The sequence below is a fragment of the Dunckerocampus dactyliophorus genome, chromosome 6 (assembly GCF_027744805.1).
Source record: "Dunckerocampus dactyliophorus isolate RoL2022-P2 chromosome 6, RoL_Ddac_1.1, whole genome shotgun sequence".
NCBI lineage: Eukaryota > Metazoa > Chordata > Actinopteri > Syngnathiformes > Syngnathidae > Dunckerocampus > Dunckerocampus dactyliophorus.
Genome location: NC_072824.1, coordinates 33,047,643 through 33,070,955, shown reverse-complemented (window position 1 = coordinate 33,070,955; position 23,313 = coordinate 33,047,643). Strand labels below are relative to the sequence as shown.

At 45.7% G+C, this 23,313-nt stretch overlaps 1 protein-coding gene across 3 annotated transcripts; it reads left to right on the top strand.

Moving 5' to 3' along the window:
- Positions 1–235: 235 nt before the first annotated feature.
- On the top strand, positions 236–23,313 carry LOC129182895 (protein AF-17-like). Of its 3 annotated transcripts, none has more exons than XM_054779539.1 (20): positions 267–772; positions 3,883–3,962; positions 4,049–4,103; positions 4,179–4,288; positions 8,222–8,325; positions 8,828–8,921; positions 9,415–9,522; positions 9,603–9,692; positions 11,059–11,206; positions 11,410–12,177; positions 13,830–14,023; positions 14,134–14,233; positions 14,323–14,389; positions 15,570–15,718; positions 16,359–16,556; positions 16,656–16,732; positions 16,817–17,181; positions 18,721–18,811; positions 18,898–19,077; positions 19,854–23,313. In XM_054779539.1, exons 1-20 carry the CDS (start codon positions 664–666, stop codon positions 19,887–19,889), a joined length of 3,123 nt encoding a protein of 1,040 aa, XP_054635514.1. In that variant the 5' UTR covers positions 267–663; the 3' UTR covers positions 19,890–23,313. The 3 variants fall into 3 exon arrangements, with proteins under 3 accessions (XP_054635515.1, XP_054635514.1, XP_054635513.1); XM_054779538.1 differs by having other exon boundaries at positions 273–772; positions 11,392–12,177; XM_054779540.1 differs by lacking the exon at positions 11,410–12,177 and having other exon boundaries at positions 236–772.

Here is a 23,313-nt window from a genome sequence, read left to right as displayed (position 1 = left end):
CACTAGTGAGAAATAACTATCATGTGAACAGTAACATGAACTGAATTGTACCTTTTGATGCCTTCTTATTCTTGATTTCGACATTATTATTATCAAAAAGTTAATAATTCCATATAGTTTTATTTGCAGACACTAAAATAAGTAAAAACATTGGCTGGTGAAATCGCTTGTAATTTGTATCGGTTGTTTTACTGACATCCTGAGGGGGGCGCTGTTAAACATTTTATGTAGGAACGCATCCACTGTTTATAACTGAGTGATCCACGTTTCAGTGTTGTAATAAAAGTCAAAATAATAGGTGACGATTGTTGTAAAAATGGATGAATAAACGTGTTTAAGTGGTGTGGGAGGAGTGAACATCACGATAATTTGCCACCTTTGCTGTGACATTTCTCCCACTCGGAGGAGCCGATGTGAGCATGCGCACTGCATCGCCTCTATGGGGACTGGGAGGACATCACGGAAAAAAAAACGTAACGGCGGCACCACCACAGACCCCTACGCCGAGATTGCGTCTCTCCGCTGCGCCGAGCCCGCGCCACCATAGCGGCCCACGACTATGCCCGGTGCGGCGAACACCGGGACGACCACTTGACAGGCCTACGGCGAGGTCCGCGCCGCTGCCGGGAGGGGGGGAAATACATTTGTTCGTATGGGAGCAGCATGCGGGAAATGGTCGGAGGTTGCTGCGTGTGTTCCGACGAGCGAGGCTGGGCAGAGAATCCGCTGGTTTACTGCGACGGACACGGCTGCAACGTCGCCGTTCATCAAGGTAACGTTAGCCGTTAGCGTGGAAGGAGCGGACAGCTGTGGCGGCTGAGCCGGCGGCTGGAGGCACCCGTGGGGGGCTGCTTGGTCAGCCTGTCTGCCTGTTTGGTGTGTACGTGAATGTGTGTGTGTGTGTGTGGGAGGGGTTGGTAGGCGTGCGATTTGTTGTTTCCTGGCCAAGTAGGTTGTGTGTGTGTGTGTGTGTGTGTGTGTGTGTGTGTGTGTGTGTGTGTGTGTGTGTGTGAGACCTTCTTGTACACGACCATAGGAGACAAAACATGGCCAGTCCTGATGGACACTGTAGCCTTGCTGTGTCCACTTGCTTTGCTGCACTGGGGGGTACAGTATCCCAGGAAGCTGGTGAATTGAAAACTCTGAGTATGTTAACCCTGAAATGATGGAAACTCTCGGCTTTTCTATTCCAAAAAGAGAGTTAAAGGGTCCCTGTCATGATTCATCGACTTTGCTTCAATATGTCATATATTGTTTGTAATTATGTTCTACATTGTTAGCAAAAATTACGTTTTATAGTTCATGGCTCATTCCGGAAGTGACATCATCGGCAGCTTTTCCAGGTAGCTGCTCGGCTCTCCTCAGTATATTTTTCATCAAAATAGGAGTCATGCCAAAATGTTGTGTTGCTGCTGGATGTTAACAGTATCAGAGTTCTACTGTATGTTTGTTTTCTTTTCCAAAAGATGAAGGTTTAAGAAGGTTTAAAAATGGCGCAAGCAAGTCCAGAGACGCCCACCTCGAGTTCTTTTTTTTTCCAGTGTTCATTTCACTGACGACTGCTTTGAAGGAACGCCTTTGCTAGAAGCATTTGGCTTGAACGTATGGCAGGGGTGCTCATACTTTTTCAGCCTGCGAGCTACTTTTAAAATGACCAAGTGCCAAAGATCTACCTCGTAGGCTACTATAAACATAGAAAAAAATATATAAAATCTAACCGGTACACTTTGAAATACTATTGTAAATATGAATGATTAGTATTTCACATTCACATTTTCAAAGGTTACATATAATCATTTATAATCAAAGTAGTTGCTATTATAATTATAGTCAATATGGCAATAAAGATAAATACACATAAATCCTCAATTGTGTACATAGCCTGAGTACTGGTAACATGTACAGTAGCTAGCTAGCGCACTTCATCCAGTTAGCATTTGCTGCCAAACATTCTGTTGCCACAGAACAGAGTAAGTCATGTCTTGTTTACATCCTGCGTTCTAAACGCTCATCCATGATAGCGACAAGGCTGTAAAGCATCATGCATGTTAGACAAACATCTTTTCACAGTGATATGTTGACGGTGGGGGGGCGGCGGCTATGACGGCGGTAAAATATCCAATAAAAAGGGCTTTAAAGACTTAAAAAACACGAATTGAAGGCTAAGCAGCTCCAGAGTCATTTACTATTGTGTGTTCTGAAGGTGCATGTCTTCAGACTTAAGCCGTGTTCTGTAGGTTCTCTATTTCATCTCCAAATGTTTCTTCTTTCTTTTCTCCTCAAAAACTATTGACACATCGCTCAACTCTTCTCTATAATGACTGTAAACATCCTGTGTCTCGTACACCGCCATGTTTGTTGAAGTGGGTGACAGTACCCCGAAAGCGCCATGAACTAAAAATGCCATTTTTGCGAATTTACTGTCGGCTTTCAAAAATAGAGCAATGTAGAACATAATTAAAAACAATATCTAACATATTTAAGCAAAGGTGAGGAATCATGCACCCTTTAAACCACATGTGTCAAACTGGTGCCCTGGAGGGCCGAGACGCTGCAGGTTTTCTCTCCCACCAGTTTCTCCAGCAGGTGATTTCATTGATGAGCTCCTTCCCTCAAACTGAAGGTGTTGATCATTAAAATCACCTGCTTTAGTGACTGGCTGGAAAGACAACCTGCAGTGTCTCGGCCCTTCATGGCACCAGTTTGACACCCCTGCTTTAAATCAAACTCAGAGTCGGTTACCATGGTAACTGGTGTAGAGCTGTAAGGAAAGTATATCCTTCATGATATAAACAAATTATTAGTAAGAAAAACATTCATTTTAGGTCCTGCTTAGATTGTTTTCATAATTACATAATAATTATAATGATTATATAAATATAATGATAAAATGATTATATAAAGAATAATAAATAAATAATAAATAAATAATGGAAATGATGTTGGGGTTTCTCCGTCATTGTAACTACTGAACAGTAATCCCTCATTTATGGCGGTTAATTGGTTCCAGACCTGATGTGGAATTTCAACAAAGTCGGATTCCTTATATTTATAAAGGCAATACTTTCATAATTAGAGCACAGAAAACATCTTTATGACCTTCTAAATATTGTTTTTAACATTATTAGAGCCCTCTAGACATGGAACAACATCCCTATGGTCACCTTCACACTGGTGTTACCCAATATAGTCAACATGACAAGAGAAAATGAGACGTGATTTAGACTCATGCATCTCTCAGCAGTGAATAATACACAATGTGACAACAAGCTAAAACTCAACTCTGAACCCCGAATGTCACTTCCTGTCCACCTCCCATTCTGCTCCCCTACTAGCGCTGGAACACATTTACTGCAACACACACGAGCACATTGTTTTATTTATGTCTAAATTGGCTTATTTTCTGTGATTATATACGCTCTATTGGGGAATCCTAATGTAAAGGTGACTATAGGGGTGTTATTTCATGTCTGGGGTGCTCTAATAATGGTTAAAAAAAAACAGGTTTTGAAGGTCGTAAACAGGTTTTCTATTCCATAACTAGGAAAATATTCCATTTATAAATAAGGAATCCTATTTTGCGGAAATTCATGTATCACGGTCAATAAATGAGGTATTTGTGTATCTCATTAATCTTGTATTCATTTATTTTCAAACTACTCCACTGAAAAAAACAAGATGTAAAGTATAAGTATCAACATTTCAACGTTTTCCTGTTACATTTTTTCTTGTTTATTTTACAATTTGCCGACAAAACAACACCCCCAGGCCGAGTCGTTCTTTTCTGATACAGTCATGTGAGCTTCTGTTGAGTTAAGGACTGTGGTTCTGTTCCTGTGGCAAAATGGATCTAATGGAGCTAAATGTGCGTCCCTGTGCCAGCATGCTACGGCATCGTCCAGGTGCCCACCGGCCCGTGGTTCTGTCGAAAGTGTGAGTCGCAGGAGAGGGCGGCACGAGTGGTGAGTGTACCGGCACACTGCATCACACATTGGTCCCTACCCACGCTGAGAACACAGTGAATAATCCGGGCTGTGTCCCTCTACAGAGGTGTGAGCTGTGCCCCCACAAAGATGGTGCGCTAAAGAGGACGGACAGTGGAGGTAAGGTGGGACGAGCTGCTGCAGTAGGTTTGGAGGACCCTGCCCGCCCCTTGAGATGTGTTTGTGTCACCCTAGGTTGGGCTCACGTTGTGTGTGCGCTCTACATCCCTGAGGTGCAGTTCGCCAACGTCCTCACCATGGAGCCCATCATCCTGCAGTACGTCCCACATGAGCGATACATCAAGGTACGGACGCACGCTGTTGGAGAACATTCCTTAAGCGCATTCTGGCATCAAAAGAGCAAAAATGGGTACGAAATGTCGTCAGTGAAATGAAACCTGCATAAAAACTGCCTTTAGCAGCAGATGCTGGCAGCGGGTGCGTGTCCAAGTTGGCACTCTCCACTTTATTCCGAAGTGGATGTGAGAGGCAGAATATTTGTCCAAATCTTCTTTGTGTTCTGAGTGAAACTGAAAGAAAACTGTGCCGCAAGATCATTCAGTACCTGCTACCGCACCTCCAAGAACTACAGTCAGGATATTTCTGTAGCGGTTGTTGAGATGGAGAAAACACAACTCATTGACTGATCCACAAAGTAGGATTCAACATGAATAAAAGAAATATTTTCATGGATACAGCATAGAAAAGCTGTACCATTACTAGAGCCCTGTAGACATGAAATAGCACCCCGATAGCCACCTTTATACTGGTATTATTCTTTGTTTACAACCCGTTGCTCAACTGTAATGCGCAGGCTACGCGATCACTGCAGGGACATAGCATAGCAAGCTACCGAGCTAACTAGGTAGAACTAAACTTAAGCAAGCGTTTCAAACGGACTGGGGAAGAAGGGCAAAGTAAGAAGTCAAAAACGTACCACTTCCACACGGAGGAGAACGTCTTTTCAGCATCAGACATGCCGTGGCTGCCTCCACCTGACGTCATCAGTGTAACATTACTGACGCCTGGTGACCACAGTACTACGTATGACTTGTTCACGTGTTGACTAATCATGGTTCAAACAGCAGCCTTTTATTCAGTCATTCATTTTCCAAAACCACGATAGCGTGAGGGAGCGATGTTGGAACCACGATTTCGCGAGGGACGACTGTATTCCTTTATATCGAGCGATGAATGGCATTTTGGGTGACTTGAACTTATGTGAAAATGGGCATCAGATGCTGGAGCACCATGTCACTTCTACCAGCCGGGGGTTACTGTGTGATTCAGCTCCAGTGCCCTCTCTCTTCAGTTGCCGCTGTTCACCAAGCTAACATGCTAAATGAATTTGCGGCCTGTTAAACCAATCACAACTTTGAATTTTGCGGTTTCACCAGTTTTTCCAAATATATTCTTTAAATAAGTCAATGTTTTGTGGTTGAATACGGCCTATTATTAGTTTAAAAATATGCATACTTAAGCACGTTTTACTTTTTTTTGCCTAAATGAAGCATTTTCAAGCATAAAAATGGCTAAATGAAGTAAAATACAAATACAGGCATTCAAAGACATTGTGATGATATGTAGTATTCTACAATGGTCACTAGGTGTCAGCAATGTTACTGTCATTTTCAGTGAGACACACAAGCACCAGACTTGATCGCCGGAACAACAGGCTTTTATTGCATGTTCGTATAATCTCACAACAGGCACAGTGATCCCTAACACGGGCTACCCTTGTGGCCGTAACACATGCCAAGCTAAAAGTCAACTCCGAACCCCCAACGTCATTTCCTGTCTGTGCCACTGGAACACATTTACAGCAACACACACGAGCATGAGTATTATTTGTCTTTTAATTGGCTTATTTTCTGTGATTATATACAGAGTATAATTGGGTAATCCTAATGTAAAGGTGACTACAGGGGTGTTATTTCATGTCTGGAGTGCTCTAATAATGTTAAAAAACATATTTAGAAGGTGGCAAACAGGTTTTCTGTGCCATAACTATGAAAATGTTCCATTTAGAAGTAAGGAATCCTACTTTGCAGAAATGTACTTATCACAGTCGGGTCGGGAACCAATTAACTGCATTAAAGGAAGGATTGCTATGTACTTTGTGTGGGGTTTTTTTGATTGCAGGCAAAAATGTCCAGCATTGTCAAAGCTACCCCTTGAAAACGTTATATCTTGTCTCAGGAGCCAGACGCTGACACGGGCTCTTTGTGTGTCAGCATGTAAATGCACACATGTGAGCGTTCAGGGGGTTTCATATTACCATGTCAGCTACAATGAACTGCATGCAGCTTTCCCTTGTCACAACCATTCATCCATAGCTTGCAGCCCGCATTCCTCGACAGCGTCACGTTGGATGGTGAAAACCTGAGAAGCCACTCTTCCTTCTGCACGGCCCATGCGGCTCTGTCCGCGTCCTACTTCCATTTCAAAGCTGATGTCCTTTGAGGGTAACATAAGCCCCCTTTACACAGCCTGTGCAAGGCGGGAATATTGAGCCATTATTAAGCCTCCCCGCTTTTGTCCCGAACACACCGAGACCGAAAAAGGGGGCCAAATGTTAAGCCGACACTGGAAGTATTCAAAGCAGTGAATCAGCCGCACAATGATGTGGTCATTTTTATGGCAGTCTGGTGGGATCTATCATGTGTCAGACTGGTGAGAAAGCAGTGTGGGGTTGGGGCACTGCAAGATTGGGGGGGGAGGCACAAAGGGAGAAACAGGCTGAGGTAAAAAGGTAAAAAGAGCCTGCCGTTCCTTTGTCCCGCTCCTGTTGCTCGGCCTCCGTGGTGCACACGTCCCATCAGTGACACGCATGAGGACACATCAAGTTCATCACTAAATTAAGTTCAAAGTTAACGACTGCTTCGTAAAAGAACAGGCAGGATGCTTTTTATGGACGCCATTGAGCAAAAAACATGAAAAGCAAAGCAAACATAAAAACACAAGTACCTTCTTCTGCTGCTTCTTTATGGGGTTTTTAAATGTCACAAACAAGACTTTAGTTGCTTTTAGATGAGGGACGAGGAGCCTAAAGCAGGACCCGCTGCTCGTTGAGAAGAGTATCCAATAAGATAAGAAAAAGTTGCAACATGTGTTGCTAGTCGTCTTTTTGTCTTCTCTCAGAGGTGTGATTGCTAGCTAAATGCCGTCATCCTTGGCGTATCGTGGTTCATTGAATGAGGAATGATGATTCCTTATTCATAAATAGGAAACCTGTTTCTAACCTTCTAAATAGGGTTTTTAACATCATTAGAGCCCTCCAGACATGGAATAACACCCCTGTAGTCACCTTTAAGCCGATATAGTAGACATAACAAGAGAAAATAAAACAAATATTTAAGACATGCGTGAGACTTGTGCTTGTGTGTGTTGCTGTAAATGTGGTCCGGTGGAACATTGACTTTTAGCATGGATCACAACGTCTTTGAATGCGTCTTCTGAATGCCTTTTTTGTGTATTTTCCTTCATTTAGTCATTTTTCTGCTTTAAAATGCTTCGTGCGTCAGGCAAAAAAAAAATAGTAAAGTAAAATCAGCTTAATATGCGTATTTTTGATTAGTATTAGGCCGTATTAAACCACAAAGCAACATGATGTGTTTCATGAATCATGTTGGCAAAGAGAACAGCGGGTTACCCAGCATGCCTTGTGGCATCTATACACCGTAGGGGTGTCATTTTGGGTGTTTCTTCGTGCTTTGGCGTTTATTTTGATGTCCGTGTGGTGCATTAGATAAGGTTGTGTGTTCACTTTCTGTTGTCATTTCTGTTGTTATTGTTGTTTGCATCATGAGTGACCCGTTCGTGTGTCTGGGCTCATGACCCTTCATGACCTCCTTTTGCTTTGTGCGTTCTAAATGCGTATTTGCTAAGCTGCTACGCAAGCGAGCATAAGTATGCATGCTTCTGACTCGCTCCTGTGCGGCGCAAGCTTTCCACAATAGCAAGTGTGTCAAGAAGCGGTCTTACGATCCCTACCGCCGGTTGTAGCGACGCTACATTCACGGACAGCCCCATTAGAATGGGATTAGAGCGAGGGGGCCGCCAGATCTATTTGTGGCGGTCCAAATGTATCTGTGGTGTGCCGCCACAAGTAAAAGAATGCATGGGGAACACCGCACGTGACGTGTCTAAGGCACTTGTGCACCAGTCTGCTGTTCAGACGGCAGACGTCACGGAACTGTAAAGGACATGCGATGAATCATGCCTCCGTCTCCCACCAGACATGTTACATCTGTGAGGACCACGGCCGAGAGAGCAAGGCGGCATGCGGCGCGTGCATGGCCTGCAACAGACAGGGCTGCAGACAGGCTTTCCATGTCACCTGGTAGGTGTGTTTGTGCCTCCAGGGCAAACATCTCTTTCCCTTTTGACATATCGTGTCAGCTCAAAGCTGCAGAGACTCTTCAAATCAGTCAGTTCAGTGAGAGAATATACTGTAGCTGTTTTACCAATATAGCAGCTTTAAAAGCCTAACACTATCGTATTGGTGCGAGTGCTGCGCTGGTATAGTGATCAGACAGGGTTTATTTTTATGACATGTCTTTTTAAAGAGGAATTCTTACACATTCTAATAGTGGAAGATATTTTTGCTGAGGTCCATTTTGAAGCTATTTTTATCCTGGCATCCTCCTCTTGTGTCCAAGGCTGATGTGGAATCAGAAAGAAGATGTAAGTGTGCAGCAGTGAGTCTTTAGGTTTACGTTCCTGTTTACGTTAAAGTCTGCTGTAAAGAAAAAGACAAAATGTGTTGCGGGATGGTGCGTGCATGTCCATGTGTGCATTCCTTGTCTTTTCTCCTGCCTGACTGACTACCTGCTTGTGTCCAGTGCTCAGATGGCAGGTCTGCTGTGTGAGGAGGAAGGCCCAGAAGCTGACAATGTCAAATATTGTGGCTACTGCAAGCATCACTACAACAAAATGGTAAGAGGCGCAGCCATTTTCAGTAGAAGTTGTGTGCGAATGCTGAAAAGAAATGTAGACTGACTGGAGAAATATCCTGGAAATGTGTTGAAATCTATTCACCGAGCGAGGATTGAACCAGCAGCTGTCAGGTTGGGAGACAAGCACACTGCCACCACCGTGCACAGAATAAGCAGAAGGTTACATGTCGTGTTCAGTGTCAGATTCATTAACATCAATAGGCGGCGACATTGAAATTTATTTCTAATGGGGGGGAGGGAAATCACACAGAAAATACTGAATTGGGGGGGTACCCACTGCTCGTTGGTTTACAACGTTGTTGACTGTACAGAGTTGTAGCGACAAGCTACACAGACAGTAGCATTACTCTAATGTGTTTATGAGCGAGGGCAGTCCGAATGTTAGAAGATGGCTATAAGATTAAGACTGCTTATAAAATCCGCAGGGGAACAAAGACTTATTTCACGTCATGTTATCTGCTGTCAATTCACAGCAAAAGAAACTGCGCTCCAGTGAAAATACGAGCAGCGCCTTCGGTCATTCCAGGGGGCGCTCAACTTCTCCAACACAGGACAAACACCACCACCACCGGCAGAGGAAGGTAAGCATTTGCTGCTCTGTGCATGTGAGTTGAAGTGGGGGAGTCAAAGCCGCACACCTGATGCCCATGCATGTGTTCAGAGTCATAAGGACAAGCTTCGTCAGAAGGAGCGGCACAAGAAGACGTCAGACAGCTTGGCGCCTTCCGTCATGCCGAGCAGTATCGACATGGTATGAACAGCAGGAGTGGCACGTGAGAGACGTGCTGCACTGCATATCGGTTGAATGCCTCCATCATGAGCAGGTTTGCGATACAGGTGGTCCCTCAGCTTATTCCGTTCTTACACCGTGATGTAAGTGGAGTTTTAGTGTAGGGCGGAACTTGCACGTAAATGAACTCCTAAGTCGCTCACAGTGTCTACAGAACACGTGAAGGACAGGTGAAGGAAATATAAAAAGATGAAATACACGAACGAAATGAATGAGTGATGCATTTTCATCCCCGTGGTTATCTTGCAGGCCGTTCTACCTTCTTAAAACATCATCCCAGGCTAGCCTGGAAGGAGATCTCCTTGTAACAGCGCACTGAATCCATGACCCTCCAGCATTCGATCATCTTTAATTCATTTCATCATCCTGAATGATGGTCGCGACAGTCGAGCGGTTCGGACCAAAAGGCGTCCAAAAATGCTGGGCGTGTCTCCACTTTTCTTGATGTTCATGTTTCACGTTCACAGTCATGGCTTTCCTTTTCTTTGGCGCACAGCCGCCTGAGAGACACAATGTAGCGCAGGAAGTTAGCTAATAAGCGATGTTATGCTTCCTCGCTTTATGCTTGTGCTGCACGTGACGCCTATTCAAGTTTTCCAGTTTCGTGTTTATGGACCAAAATGACGTTTTTTATGAATTTACGGGAGCGAGTTCATCGTAACGTGAAACATTGTAAATGGGACGACCACCTGTAACACAACAGCAAGCACCCCTGACTTTTTGATATAATTTAATGGGGAGATGAAGCAAAATAAAAATAATAGATCAAATTACAGTAATCCCTCGTTTACTGCAGTTAATTGGTTCCAGACCCAGCTGTGATAAGTGAATTTCCGCGAAGTAGGGTTCCTTATTTCTAAATGGAATATTTTCATAGTTAAAGCATAGAAAACCTGTTTACAACGTTGTACATATGTTTTTTTTAATTATTAAATGAAAAGGACGAGAGCCCTCTAGACATGACATAACACCCCTATGGTCACCTTTACACTCCTATTAGCCAATATAGGAGACATAATAGGAGAACATAAGACATAACACAGTACAGAGTTCTTTGTTGTTGTTCCTTATTTTACTTCCTGTTTCTGTAGAGTACTTATTGCAGTGGCTATGTCAGTGTAGCATTACTGACACCGGTGGCCAGTGTAGAATACTACGTATCATCGCAACCTTTGTATTTTACTTCACTTAGCCAAACGGTTGAAACGCTTGAAACAGGGATCTGATGTCAGCATTCTTACTCGCTGTAGTGACTTTTGTTGGCGTCCACTAGCGAGAGTTCCCGCTAACGACGCGTTTGCACGTGTGCGTGCGTGTTTTGGGACAGATCTCTTCCAGCCATCACAGCTCAAAAGACGGCGAGGGAAAGTCCAAGAATCCGAGCACACACGGTCACAGTCATCGCAGCAAGAAAACAGGAAGTAGTGGCAAGAGCTGCTCCTCCTCTTCCTCTTCCTCCAGTCCATTCAACCCAGGTATCCCATCAATGATTAACATGACGCAAGCGATTGTTATGGACAACGTGGGCGTTGCTAGCCTGTCCCCGACACATCCCGTTATAACGTGTTGATGTGTTTAGTCGATAAATGAAACCCTGATAACGCGGGGCAAAGCTGTCACGTGTTTGTTGTTGCTAGTGTGCCTTGTGCTTCTCACGAAGGTGGATCCCTGTCTTCAGCGCAAGACTTTCATCAGTTCTCCTCGTCTCGTCTGGAGCGTGATCATAGCAGCGAGGACCGCAAAGTGCGTCACAGGAGGCCGGCAGTCCGGGAGGACGACGAGGCGGACGAAAAGGAAGAAGAGAAAGATGAGGATGAGAAGGAGGAAGAGGATCGTAAATATCATAAGCCGCCGGCACTGACTCCGGCTGAAGGCGCGCCGTTGGCGTCACAGGGTCATGATCACTCTGACAGAAACTCGAGCCCTTTCGAGAACAAGGTGACAATTTCCACGTTTGGGTCCATCATGCGCATCACCTCCACCTCTGCTCTGGGGAGCAGCAGTAAGATCCGCAAGATCTCCACAGGGGACTACAAGCCCTCCAAGTCTCTGTGCAAGCTCTCTCAGCTGAGCACACCGCCCATCCCCGAAGAGGCGGACCTCGAGAGCAAAAGCACTCCCCCGCCCCTGCCGCGAGAGAGGCGGCACCGTGGCAACAAGAAGAGTCGCCACGGTCCCGGTCGTCCTCGGGGCAGCAAGAACCAGGAGAGGAGAGAGGATGCGCATCACCACCATCATCACGACGCCACCCTGCCGCCGCCGCCACCTCCTCCTCCTCCTCCTCCGGTCTACACCACCTCGCTCTACCCGAGCCCGTCATCCGTTGCACACCCCGCCTTCACTTCCGCACCGCCTACCATCACTACCGCCCCTTCCTCCTCGTCACTTGCGTCGTCCTCGCCGAGCAGTTTTTCCACGAGTCGTGGCAACTCGTTGCTCGGCTCAGGTGAGCGGGTGTGTGTGGTTGCCCTCAAGCTTCCTGTGTGTGTGCGGAGCAGAAAGCGCTCGCACTGTAGCGCATTCGTTTGCAGACACAACATCCGTAAAAGCGTTCATGAGACACACAGGTCCTGTGCTGATGCTTTCATTTCACATCCAGTTACGTCCAGTTAGCATTTGCTATCAAACATTACGACACACAAGAAATGAAAACGGTTACGCAAAAGACAATGCAGCTGAAGTCGTATTTAAAAGTTAGTATTAGTATTTAAAAGGTTTCAGCAACGGGCATTTTTCAAATTCATCATGAAATAATAGTTGAAGAAACGGAAGTGTAGAAAAACACGCATTTCTGTAGTGGAGTTCACGACCATGTCTGATCGCTTGTCTCGACATAGCTAGCCGCTACAAGTCAACGGATTACTTCTGTTATGGATATAGACGAGTTAGTTTATCCGTAATCGGAGTGATGAAGACAAAAGTTGCATTTCTGTGTGCCGTTTGAGACGGGGGGGGGGGGAGCAATGACCAACGACCAACAATCAGTTTGCATAACCCAAGAATGGACACAAACTGTGAGAAAGTGTCCCAGAGAAGCTCAAGTTTGTCATCGTAACTGACTTGTGAGCACAGGCGTTGGTCTCTGGCACTCTAGAGGGGTGTTCTCTTCACAGAGTCATCCCATTTTGGAATGGCCTTTTGTTGTGGCCATCTCAAAGCGTGCAATAACCATGCTGCGAGGTGGCTGGATTATGTTGGCAAAGGGAATATGCTTCTATGAGTACCGTAAATTCAGGTGCATAAGCCGCACGTGTCCACGTCATAAAATGACACATTGCGGCACGCACAAGTTCGTGAAGACCAGGCAGCTCTTTATTTGACAGGAGCCAATCACGACATGGACAAGCTCATGACACGCTTGTCATCCCATTGGAAATTGCAGGAGTCTGACTCACGGTTTCACCTTATAAACAACATTAAACTCATCACACAGCAACTTAACACTCAAAAGGTATGTAGGAAATATACAATACATGCACCAATACGGGTTCTAACAAACAAATCACAGCTATTTTAACATCTACCCGTAATTTATTACTGCCAGAAGAGCAGTTCATTGGAGGACAAGCAACACTGCAGTGTTGCCTCTGTCCACCAGAGGGAGCCAGAGGAGCCCAGAGAACAGGGCCCAGAGGGATGCTGACATCATTGCAGCTGACGTAATTTTTCTTTCATTTTAAACTTGTATTAGTATATGTTTGCATGTTTATGAGGTATACTTTTGGAGTGTCAAGTTACTGTGTGATGAATTTAGTGTTGTTCTCAGTAAGATGACACTGTGAGTCAGACTGCTATGTTGTGATACTGTTATATAATGCTAGAATGACCTCCTGAAATTGACAAACTTGTTGTGAGCGCACTGATGGCTGCTGATTGGCTCCTGACAAAAAAAGAGCCACCGTTTCCTGACTGACGTGCGAGCGGCACAGCATTTAAACACTCAGTAGTAGTTCTGAAGTAAAGGAGATGTCACGAGATTAGAATTTTGCCATAGATTAGCCACATCGCCCCATCATATACACCGAAGATTTACGGTAATGATTTTCAGTCTCAAGGTAACGTATGTAAATGATAAATTGTTCTGTCTTCCTCGCTCAGGTATCTATTCCAGCCTTAAGAACCCTCTCACGCCGTGCGGAGGCGTCTGCAGCACCTCTGTCCCTCTGGGTGGGGGGGTGTGTAGCACCTCTTTGTCCCTGGGAGGGGGCATGTGTAGCACTTCTCTGTCATCGGGCGTCCTTCCGTCCCACGCGCTCGCTCTCTCGTCAGCCGCCGCTGTTCCAAGCCCACAGGTGCAATAAAGAGATCCAAGGCTGTAATTAGCATTTAGCATTAGCATTTAGGAAAATGTTGGATATCCACACTAACACAACACATTGTCTTTTAAAATGAACCCCCCCAGGCGCATCCACGTTTCAGCAGCGTGACCGCCACACAACCTTTCACCAGCGGCCTCCCCACGCTGCCGCCGCTACTCAGCCAAGCCCCGGCCTCACTAGCCGGTACGAGTGTCCTCTTCATGTTCTTTTGTCATTTCTCAGTCAAATGGGGGACACTAAGGTGCACATTTCCATCTCGTCCCCTTCCACAGAGTCAGACCTTGATGACTGTCACTTCCCGTGTCAGGGCAGCTCGCCGAGGGAGAGTCTTTCATCACAGTACGTCTCTTTGGATTTACCTTCTGTTAGCACGTTGCTAAGAGACACTAATGAGGGCATAACACAGGGGAACCAGTCAACCCGCCTGATGGCTTTAAATTGACGTTTCCCTCCTATTTTCGGTCAGCATTTGCAATAAACGGGACTGGATTAGATTCAGTTCCAGCAACCCTCGCCTTCTCTCCCCAGTCGCCATTACTCGCTGGCGACGAAGGAAGCTAACAAGCTCAATGCAATCCAGCCTCAACACCTAAATATGCCCCAAAACTATGAGTGCTGGGGGCTGGGGGTGCAACAATGCAGGTAACTCTCGGCTACGTCTAGACTTCTGGATTTCTGCTGCGCTTTCAGCACATTTTTGTTATTTATTATTATATAAAATATCTTGTTTTAATGAAGCATGGAAATAAAATTGAAAAGCACTGGCAGGGAATTCTCCAATAAATACAATAAAACACAGAAACACTGATGCAGCATAGGTGTGGGGGCATCCAAGGCAGATGAGGAACTTGATGTGTCATAGATAATAGTCTATCTCAGGGGTCACCAACGTTTGTCCTTGTGAGAGCTACTTTTCCAAAATGAAAATGGCCAAGAGCTACTCATTTTTGGAACATTTCTTTTCAGAGCTTATTTTAAACCCAAACAAAGCGAATATGCTTGTTTTACCAGAACATGAACAAAATGCTGGTGTCCACAACTCACATGTTGTATTTCACAATGCATTTCTTTCTACTGTTCTTTCATTCTTAACTGGAAACGTGAATGAAAAGCAGGCTTGCGGGCACCTCATGTGGTCGTGGGGGCACCACGTTGGTGACCCCTGCTCTATCTCATTAGAAGGAAACTTCGGACACCCCTGCAGTGTTTGGCGTCAGGCAAGCGCGTGCAACAATAAGAGTTTAACGGGGGGGGGGGGGGGGGGGTGATTTTATTTTGTAGTGAAGTTCCTCACCTGAAGTGCCGCATGCAGATGGCGGCACGCTGCTTCCATCGTATGCACTCATCACGGAGGTCAAGTGTCCTGAGATGATTGCACCACACTTGGACGTTGTTGCCGGGAGGCGGGGGGGCCCGGGGCATTGACTGTATTAACCTGAGTAGTTAGTGTGTCAGTAATCCATTGGTTAACTACCCGAGCTGACCACCTTCTCCTCTTCACTGCCTCCATCCCACGCAGGTCTCCTATGAGCTCCCTCCCCCTCCTGTTCGACCACAGAGACGGCTTAGGTGCGGGGGTTCGAGCGTGTCCCGAGAACGTCCCCCCGGCGAGCTCCCACATCGAGCTCCTGCTGGAGAAACACGGCAATGGGGAGATGGGAGTCAACAGTGAGTGACGTGGCGTCTTGTCCAGGATGTGTTGCAGAGCTTCAGAACGTTTTGTTCAGCGGGGGGGGGGGGAACCACCTCCTGCCCAATGCTAACCAGAATAGGCACTCCTCTGGATTAGCTGTGGAAAATGGACCCACAGACTTCAGAGTATTGTCCAAAGTGCAGCCCGGTGGCCATTTGCAGCCCCCGTAGGATATTCTATAACTTCACAATAAAAGCAGCATCAGCGTAATTTGACCGGAAAGAAGTTGTAATCTAACAAGAAAAAGGTTCCATATGAGGGGAATAACCTCAGTTTATTTGCATCAAGTTGAAACATTCCAGAAGAAAAAAACGTTCACTTTTTAAAGTTGTAACATTTTCAAACGCAAACAAAACAACAAATACAACTGTCATTTTTGGACAATGAGGTTGCGGAAAAAGTTACAATGTGACAATAATGTAGTGGAATAGAGCCAAGATGAGAAATATAGACATTGGAATATGATGAGGAGCAAACAAAACTAAATCAAAGTGTCATTTTGGGGGGTGCCTCTTCACCAACCTTGTTTCTACAAATGTGTGCAGCTTCTTAGCTTTCGTTGCCCTTGCTGGAAAAGTACGCCATATGAAAATGTTGGTGTCTTGTGTCCACAAGTCGTGGAGATGCTGCAGTCCCTTCACTCGCTGCAGCAAGAGAACCAGCGCCTCCAAGACCAGATCCTCAGTCTGACCGCCAAGCGGGAGCGGATGCAGCTGCTCAACACGGAGCTGGCGGTTCCTTTCCCTCATGCTCATTCTGTCCAAGGCTCCTTGCACAACGCTCCCCAGATCAGCTTCCTGTCCTCCAGTCCAGGTCAGGTTCTTCATGGCCCATCTGCGTCCCGTCACTGCTGCATGTCGCATTGCTGAACACAAACGTTGTTCTGAAAGTCTTTTCACTGTCTTTTCCCAGACGCACTGCTCAGCAGTACCAGCGTCCTGTCCAAGAGCTGCTTCCTTCACGACACTTCCTTTGTTACCTCCTCTGAGGTGAGACCTGATGTTCATGAACAAATCTTCTGCATGACTTTTCACCGAGAGTTTCTGATGCACGATGTTTCCGTATCTCCTCAGGACCTCCACTCTGGTAGTCCGTCCCGCAGTAGCTCTTCCCTCTCCTTCCAGAGCACCCCCCCTCCTCAGCAAAGCCCCGCCTCCTTAAGTCAGCCCGTCCCGAACGGACGAGCCGCGGGCGACGTTTCGGGGACGGTCGGTCAGGCTGGCAGCTGCGCTCAGCCTGGCGCGGGCGGGCTGCTGGCATCGCTGGTTGGAAGCCCTCAGCTGAGCGTGAATGGAGCGCTAAGCATTCTAAATGGGGTGATACAGTCTGCCGTCCAGGGCACCTCCCAATCCACGCTCCCTCCTCTGCACCCCCAGCCGCCTCCACTCAACCCCCAGTCGCTGGCACAGAGCTTTCAGCTGGCCAAGAGCGCTGGCCCGTACGTAGCTACCTTGTGTTTGCTGTCAAGCTTGACTTTCTAACCTGACACTGTTTCCCATTCATTCATTTAGTGGAAAAACCTTTTCCAAAAGCTTCGTTTTTAAGGCGAACACACATAGAAAACTAGACACCCAAGCGCCACTGTTCCCTCCATATTATGATTCACACCATAAGTATTAGTCCTACACCCGCCTCTTGCCCGAAGTCAGCTGGGATAGGCTCCAGCATACCCCCCGACCTTAATGAGGAGAAGCATAGAAAATGGATGGAAGGATGGATGTTGCCAGTCCTACAGTCCTCCTATTTTATCTACATACACTATATTACCAAAAGTATTTGCTCACCTGCCTTGACTCACATATGAACTTACTGTATTTAGATTGATCATGTTAAACGTTAGCATGCTAACACCTAGAATAATACTGGTAAGGGTTTATATAAGTGTCTAGCTATGAAAATGGCTAAAAATGCTCATGTTAGCATGCTAACACATAGCATAATAGCACTAAGTGTTTATATATGTGTCCAGCTATGAAAATGTCTAAAAATGCTACTGTGCTAATGTTAGCATGATAGCAATGCTAACGTGCTAACGTTAGCATGCTACCACCTAGCATGATAGTGCTAAATGTGTCTACCCATGAAAATACCTAAAAAATATGAGTATGCTAACCTTAGCATGTTAGCATTGCTACGTTTTGTAAAGCAGCCCATGCAGATATTAAGACATGATGTGCTGTGTATTGAAGAAAAACAATTTATGATGCCATTTTTCACCTGATGTTGTCAGGTTCTCGGTGTGGTTAGGACCCCAGATGCAGAGGCTTAGAGTTCGTGTGGTAATTCAGGATTTTTAATGACAAAAAGTGCAAGAGAGAGTAGATCCAAAAACAGAAAACGATGGTGTTGTGGCAAAAATAGAGACAAAAGGCAAATGAAAGTTACACCATGAAGAAAAGTACAAACACTGGAGTTAGCTGGATGGCCGGGAGGCGGCAGGTCCAAATGGGCATGGAACAACGACTGGTAGCAGAAGCACTCGGGTGTGTTGCCAGCAGAGGCGAAACAATGAACCAGCGGCTGCCAGCTGTGGGTAGTCTGCTTAAATGAGTATTGGGTAATTAGCCACAGGTGTGCCCAGCGTCCCCGCCTCCAGCCCGCTTAAGGTGTAACTGCAACAATAAAGGAAAAACAAGCCAGAAGAAGGCAGGTACCACGCAGTGACAACCACAACAAATGGTAGTCACTAGCACATTGTGACAGATGTCACACTTTTTTGCTTGTTTTTCCACTTTTGCTGCTTTTTTTTTTATTGTTTTACAAATATGTCAACTTTTTTCCCCGTCATATGACTTAACATGTTATTTTTACTTTACTCTCATCATATTTTCACTCTTTCCCAACCTCGTTTTCCAAAAATTATAACTTAATTGTTTTGTTTTGTTAGTTTCTCCTAGCAATACGACTTCCGTATTATGAAAAATGCGGCCTTACTGTATTTGTGTTGGCTCTGGGGGCCATTATGTTTGTCTTCCAGGTCTTCTCTCCTGTCCGAGCAGCAAAAGCAGCTGATTCTGGAGCAGCAGCAACAACTCCAGCAGTTCCTCACGTCGCAGAACTTCACTCCGGTAATAAAACCTATTGGACTATTTACCCTCCCATTAGATGAACTCTTGAACGCATCATAACCGGGCGACCTTGTCCACACATTTAGGAGCAGCGGACGGCGCTTTGCCAGATGCTGCAGCAGCAAAGGCACAGGGAGCTGCAGCGCCTGACACTGGCGGGAGCCCTGACGTCCACACCGAGCTCACCCTCGGTGACGGCCTCCCCCCTGCAGGGCGGCCAAGGAGGAAACCACTTTGGTCTGCAGGAGGGGGCGCTTCAAAAGCCTGTGAGTGAGACCGCGTAGCATACCTGCCAACCCTCGCAGTTGAAAATAAGGGAACGTTTCCAGAAAATAGGGGAAGTTCCAAAAAAGCAAATAGCTAAAGGTGGCAAACATCGTTATGACGATCATCTGATATCGCCACAGTTACAGCATGTGTCAGTTATGAATTTCTTTGGAGTGTATGCAGTAAAAGTACTTCTCTTGCCGTTTCTAGTGGGTTGTCAAGCTTGTGGTGAGTTTTTTCATGGCTCATGATTGGCTGCCCGGTCCATTTTGGGGCGTGGACACGTGCGGCTTTCGTCTTATTTGCCCGATGTACAAATGTAGTGGGAGCGAATATATACTGCATGTGTACATGGTGGTTATGATGCATTATCAAATAAAATAATGTTGTTTACGTAATGATTTGGGGGACGATAAACATTTCAAAACGCACCTTCAGTGTTTTAGGCTTGAAAATGCTTCATTTAGGCAAAAAAAACTCAAATGTGCTTAAATGTGCATGTTTTTGCTAATAATAGCCGTATTCAACCAGCAAACTGCACGGTTCATATCTTTTCATCATTTTTGATGACGTATTTTTAGATATATATTTTTGTGACAGAGCAAAGCCGCAAAATTGAAAGCGCAAAGTGACGAGGGGTAAAAATGTGACGATCGGTGCATCCAATAACCTGCGATACCAGGGAGGATGGTCTCTTTGCTGCGTTTGCTGGGATGAACGTTAGCGTTGTACGTTGCTCCTCCTCTCACGGTGTGCTGTTCATGTCTGCTTCCAGGCTGCAGGAGAGAAAGGCGGAGACAAGAATGGGTGAAGTCTCCCGACGCGCCCCCCCACCCCGACATCAAAGGAGGAACTGAGGTCATGTGACATTCAGGACTCGTTTCTTCCATTTCCCCGCCCCCTTTACGAATGTACAAGCGGATGGACTCCAGGGTGAGATTTTTGCGTGTGTTTCCTCTCTAGTGTTCTTTTTCTGCAGGCAGCTTTCGGAGGGCGTGAATCCGACGCTCTCCTTCTCGATTGCACTAATTTGTTCGCCCCGGCTACCCGCTCGCGTGGCCTCCACTTTTATTTTGAAGTGGAACCTCCAGCACTGATCCTTCCCGTAGAGTTTGCGTTCACACGGCGGGGGATGACCCGTTGCCGCCTCGTATGTCTTCCTGAACGTCTTCCCTTTGTGTCCTCCCCAGCCACATTTCCTCCTTGTCTGCCCCCCCCCCCCCCCCCCCCCGTGTGTCGCATTTCGACGTGAACTAGAAATTACCTCAACATTTCCTTTCCTTTCCTACGGCGACGTGTGCTTTCCTTTTTGTGAAAGCGTGTTTTACTACTGGAGGGAAGGAGCCGCCAACATGGGCGAGTCAAAGCAGTTGCTATGGAGATTAAGAGGATCAAACCAAACATTTAGAAGTGTGCACTTTGCATGTTGGCAGCCGACCGAGCTGTTTCGCCGTGAACGCATAGGATGCCCCGTGCGCTTTGGATTTACACAACAATGAGACTCTTGGTTGTTTGTGTTTCTGTCATCTCGTCACGTCTCGCTGTTCCTTTAGCAATACTGGATGGACATGCCTTAACGATGCAGACACAACCTTGAACATCTTTCACTGTCTAGACTTCCGTCATGTGCTTTGTTTTCGTGTGTTTTCAATCCAGGGCACACGGAGACTTGCTGACCAAGCAGTCTTCCTAAAGCCGTCGATACGTTTGATAGATTTCATCAGCTGTAACGTGTGGAGAACCCGATAGTGATACGTGGGATTTCTTAGTGTTCCGATGCAATGTTCTTTAGTCGCACGTGCTCCTGAGATGGCCAGAAAGCATGAGGGGAATGTGTGTCATTGGTTTTGGGTGGCTTAAAGAGGTCCTATCCTGCATCTGTGTACCAATGTTGCACAGTAGACCCTTTGCACATTCGCAATTCAGCATTCGCCACCGTGCACGTTTTGCACATTTTTGGTCAACACTTTTTTTCCCGACGAAAAAAAATGTCCTTCACCGTAAGTGGGTAATAATTTAGAAATAGGTGATCATATACTGTAGGTACCGCACGCATGCACCTGTACCAATGTTGGAAAGCCTGCAATTCTTACATGCTTATGTCTTTATGCTTCACTCATCACGTTTTCTCCATCAAGCCTTCATATGTCGCACTTGAACGCACCAGTTGAAAAATTGCAAGAATTTACATTTTGCACCGTTGGGGTCTTAAGGGGATACTTTGGTTTTTTTGACATGGAGTCGTATGACCCCCATCAGTGTAGTGCATCAACAGCGACTTACCCCCCCCCCGATTGGTCCCGTTAGTCCGGTTCCATGACGAGGAACATAGTTCCGTTTAGTAGCTGAGGCCATTTAAGTGAAGAGTTTGGCTTCTCCAAACAAGATGCAATGTGTTCAGAAGAGCAAAAATGCCAAAAAAGTTAGTTTCCGTTCTTTAGCGATGAGCAGTAGAACATACGGTAGGTACGTTTCAGGAAAATATCAGTTTCAGTTTTAAAAAAGAGCGAAAAACAGCTTTTTGCCAAAAGATTCTTTTTCACTTTGACACAAATGTCTTTGCTCTTGTGGCAGCTCAAATCTCTAAACACCACAAAACAACTTATTTACAAATGGAACACCATGACCTGTTTATCATTTTCACATTTGGAACTGAGCTATAGGTGCGCACGTGCGTGTGCATGCATTAAACTGTGTAACTTCCAGCAGGCGGCGTCCTTCCACTTAGTCCTTGCTGTCATGTGTGTTTTTTCCATTCAAATTGTGGCTGATTTTCATGGCTTAAAACTGCTCTGAACGTGACATCCATTAGTGTGCAGTTGCGCCATCACCTCTTTTTCACTCTCGTGCAAAAACCCCCCGTAAAAGGCGTATAAACACGTCTTTGGTACTGGACGAGCTAAGCATTTTCAAGCGTAAAAATGGCTAAATAAACTGAAATACAAATACAAGGCGTTGTGATGCTATGCAATGTTCTGCACTGGTCACTAGGTGTCAGTAATGTTACTGCAATGTTGGCCACCGGACTCACAACAGGCACAGTAATCCCGAACATGGGCTAATGTCGCGGCCCCACCCCCGGAACACATTTACAGCAACACACGCGAGCACAAGTCTTGCTTATGTCGTATGTGTCGTATACACTTGTGTCTGCTATATTTGGTATTAGGAGTGTAAAGCTGACTATAGGGGGGGTGTTTCATGTCTAGAAGGCTCTCATAATGTTAAGAACCCAATTTAGAAGGTCCTGAACTGTTTTTTTTTGTGCTCCAAGTACAAAAGCATTTCACGTCGGGGAAAGTCTTTTATCACGGTGGGGTCTGGAAGCAATTCACCACAATAAAGGAGGGGTTACTGTATTCATGAAAAGAGACATACTGTAGTGTCCCGCTGGGTTCCAGTATCATTGGAACATGAGCAGGATAGGACCCCTTTAAAGGAAACGCTGCCGTGGACCTCCAGTACAGTATATTGGATCTTTGCTTCGCAGGAAGTGATGGTTCTTTGGCGTTTTCTATTTTGCGGCGTAGCAATCTTATCACCAGGGGTCTGGTTTTTCTCACCTCTCCAGCTTTGAGTATGGCCTCCCCCTCTGCTAGTAAATACAGCAGTAGTGACGGGGGGGGGGGGCAACGTTGAGCGTGGTGAAGCAGATACGAGCCAACATGACAAACACCCGGGTCCACGAGTGCTGTGTTTTCGGAATCCACCGGAAGGAGTTTTTCTTTGCCGTGTTGCACTGGGGCGCTGCGGGCCCACTTTGTAAATCATTTGCCGGATTAGGAGTCAAATGATTGTTTTTCAACGTGTAGGACACATGTTCTTCAAAGCTTTGACACAACCAAGATAGACCATGTTTACCAAGTGTTAGGACATTAGAGCACCCGTCTCTCAACGAGGTGCGATGGAGAGCCAGTTACTCACCGGAATCAGAGTTGCATCAGATGCAGCCAGGTTTCTCAAATGTATGGATGAATACAACGCTATCACTATGCATGGTTTTAAATGCGTTATTCCCCAGAGAGACAAAAAGAAACATTTTGAATTCAATGAGCACTTAATTTGAAGGAGGTTGTCAATGTACAGTATATTTGCTTGAGAGAATTGATCCAACATGAATTTGACAATATTCAGATGAAATCCCTGTAAAGTATTTTGATATTTTTGTGTGTAAAGTTAAATGGATGGATGAATACAGGTTTTTTTGGTCAATAAATGTATTTTACTGATTTGTT

Excerpts from the sequence above, each read along its gene's own strand:
- LOC129182895 (XM_054779538.1), top strand. The coding sequence starts at position 664 with ATGCGGGAAATGGTCGGAGGTTGCTGCGTGTGTTCCGACGAGCGAGGC. Across the intron at positions 9,693-11,058 it reads TGCCGAGCAGTATCGACATG|ATCTCTTCCAGCCATCACAG; the intron begins GTATGAACAGCA and ends GTTTTGGGACAG. Across the intron at positions 15,719-16,358 it reads TGGGGAGATGGGAGTCAACA|TCGTGGAGATGCTGCAGTCC; the intron begins GTGAGTGACGTG and ends TGTGTCCACAAG.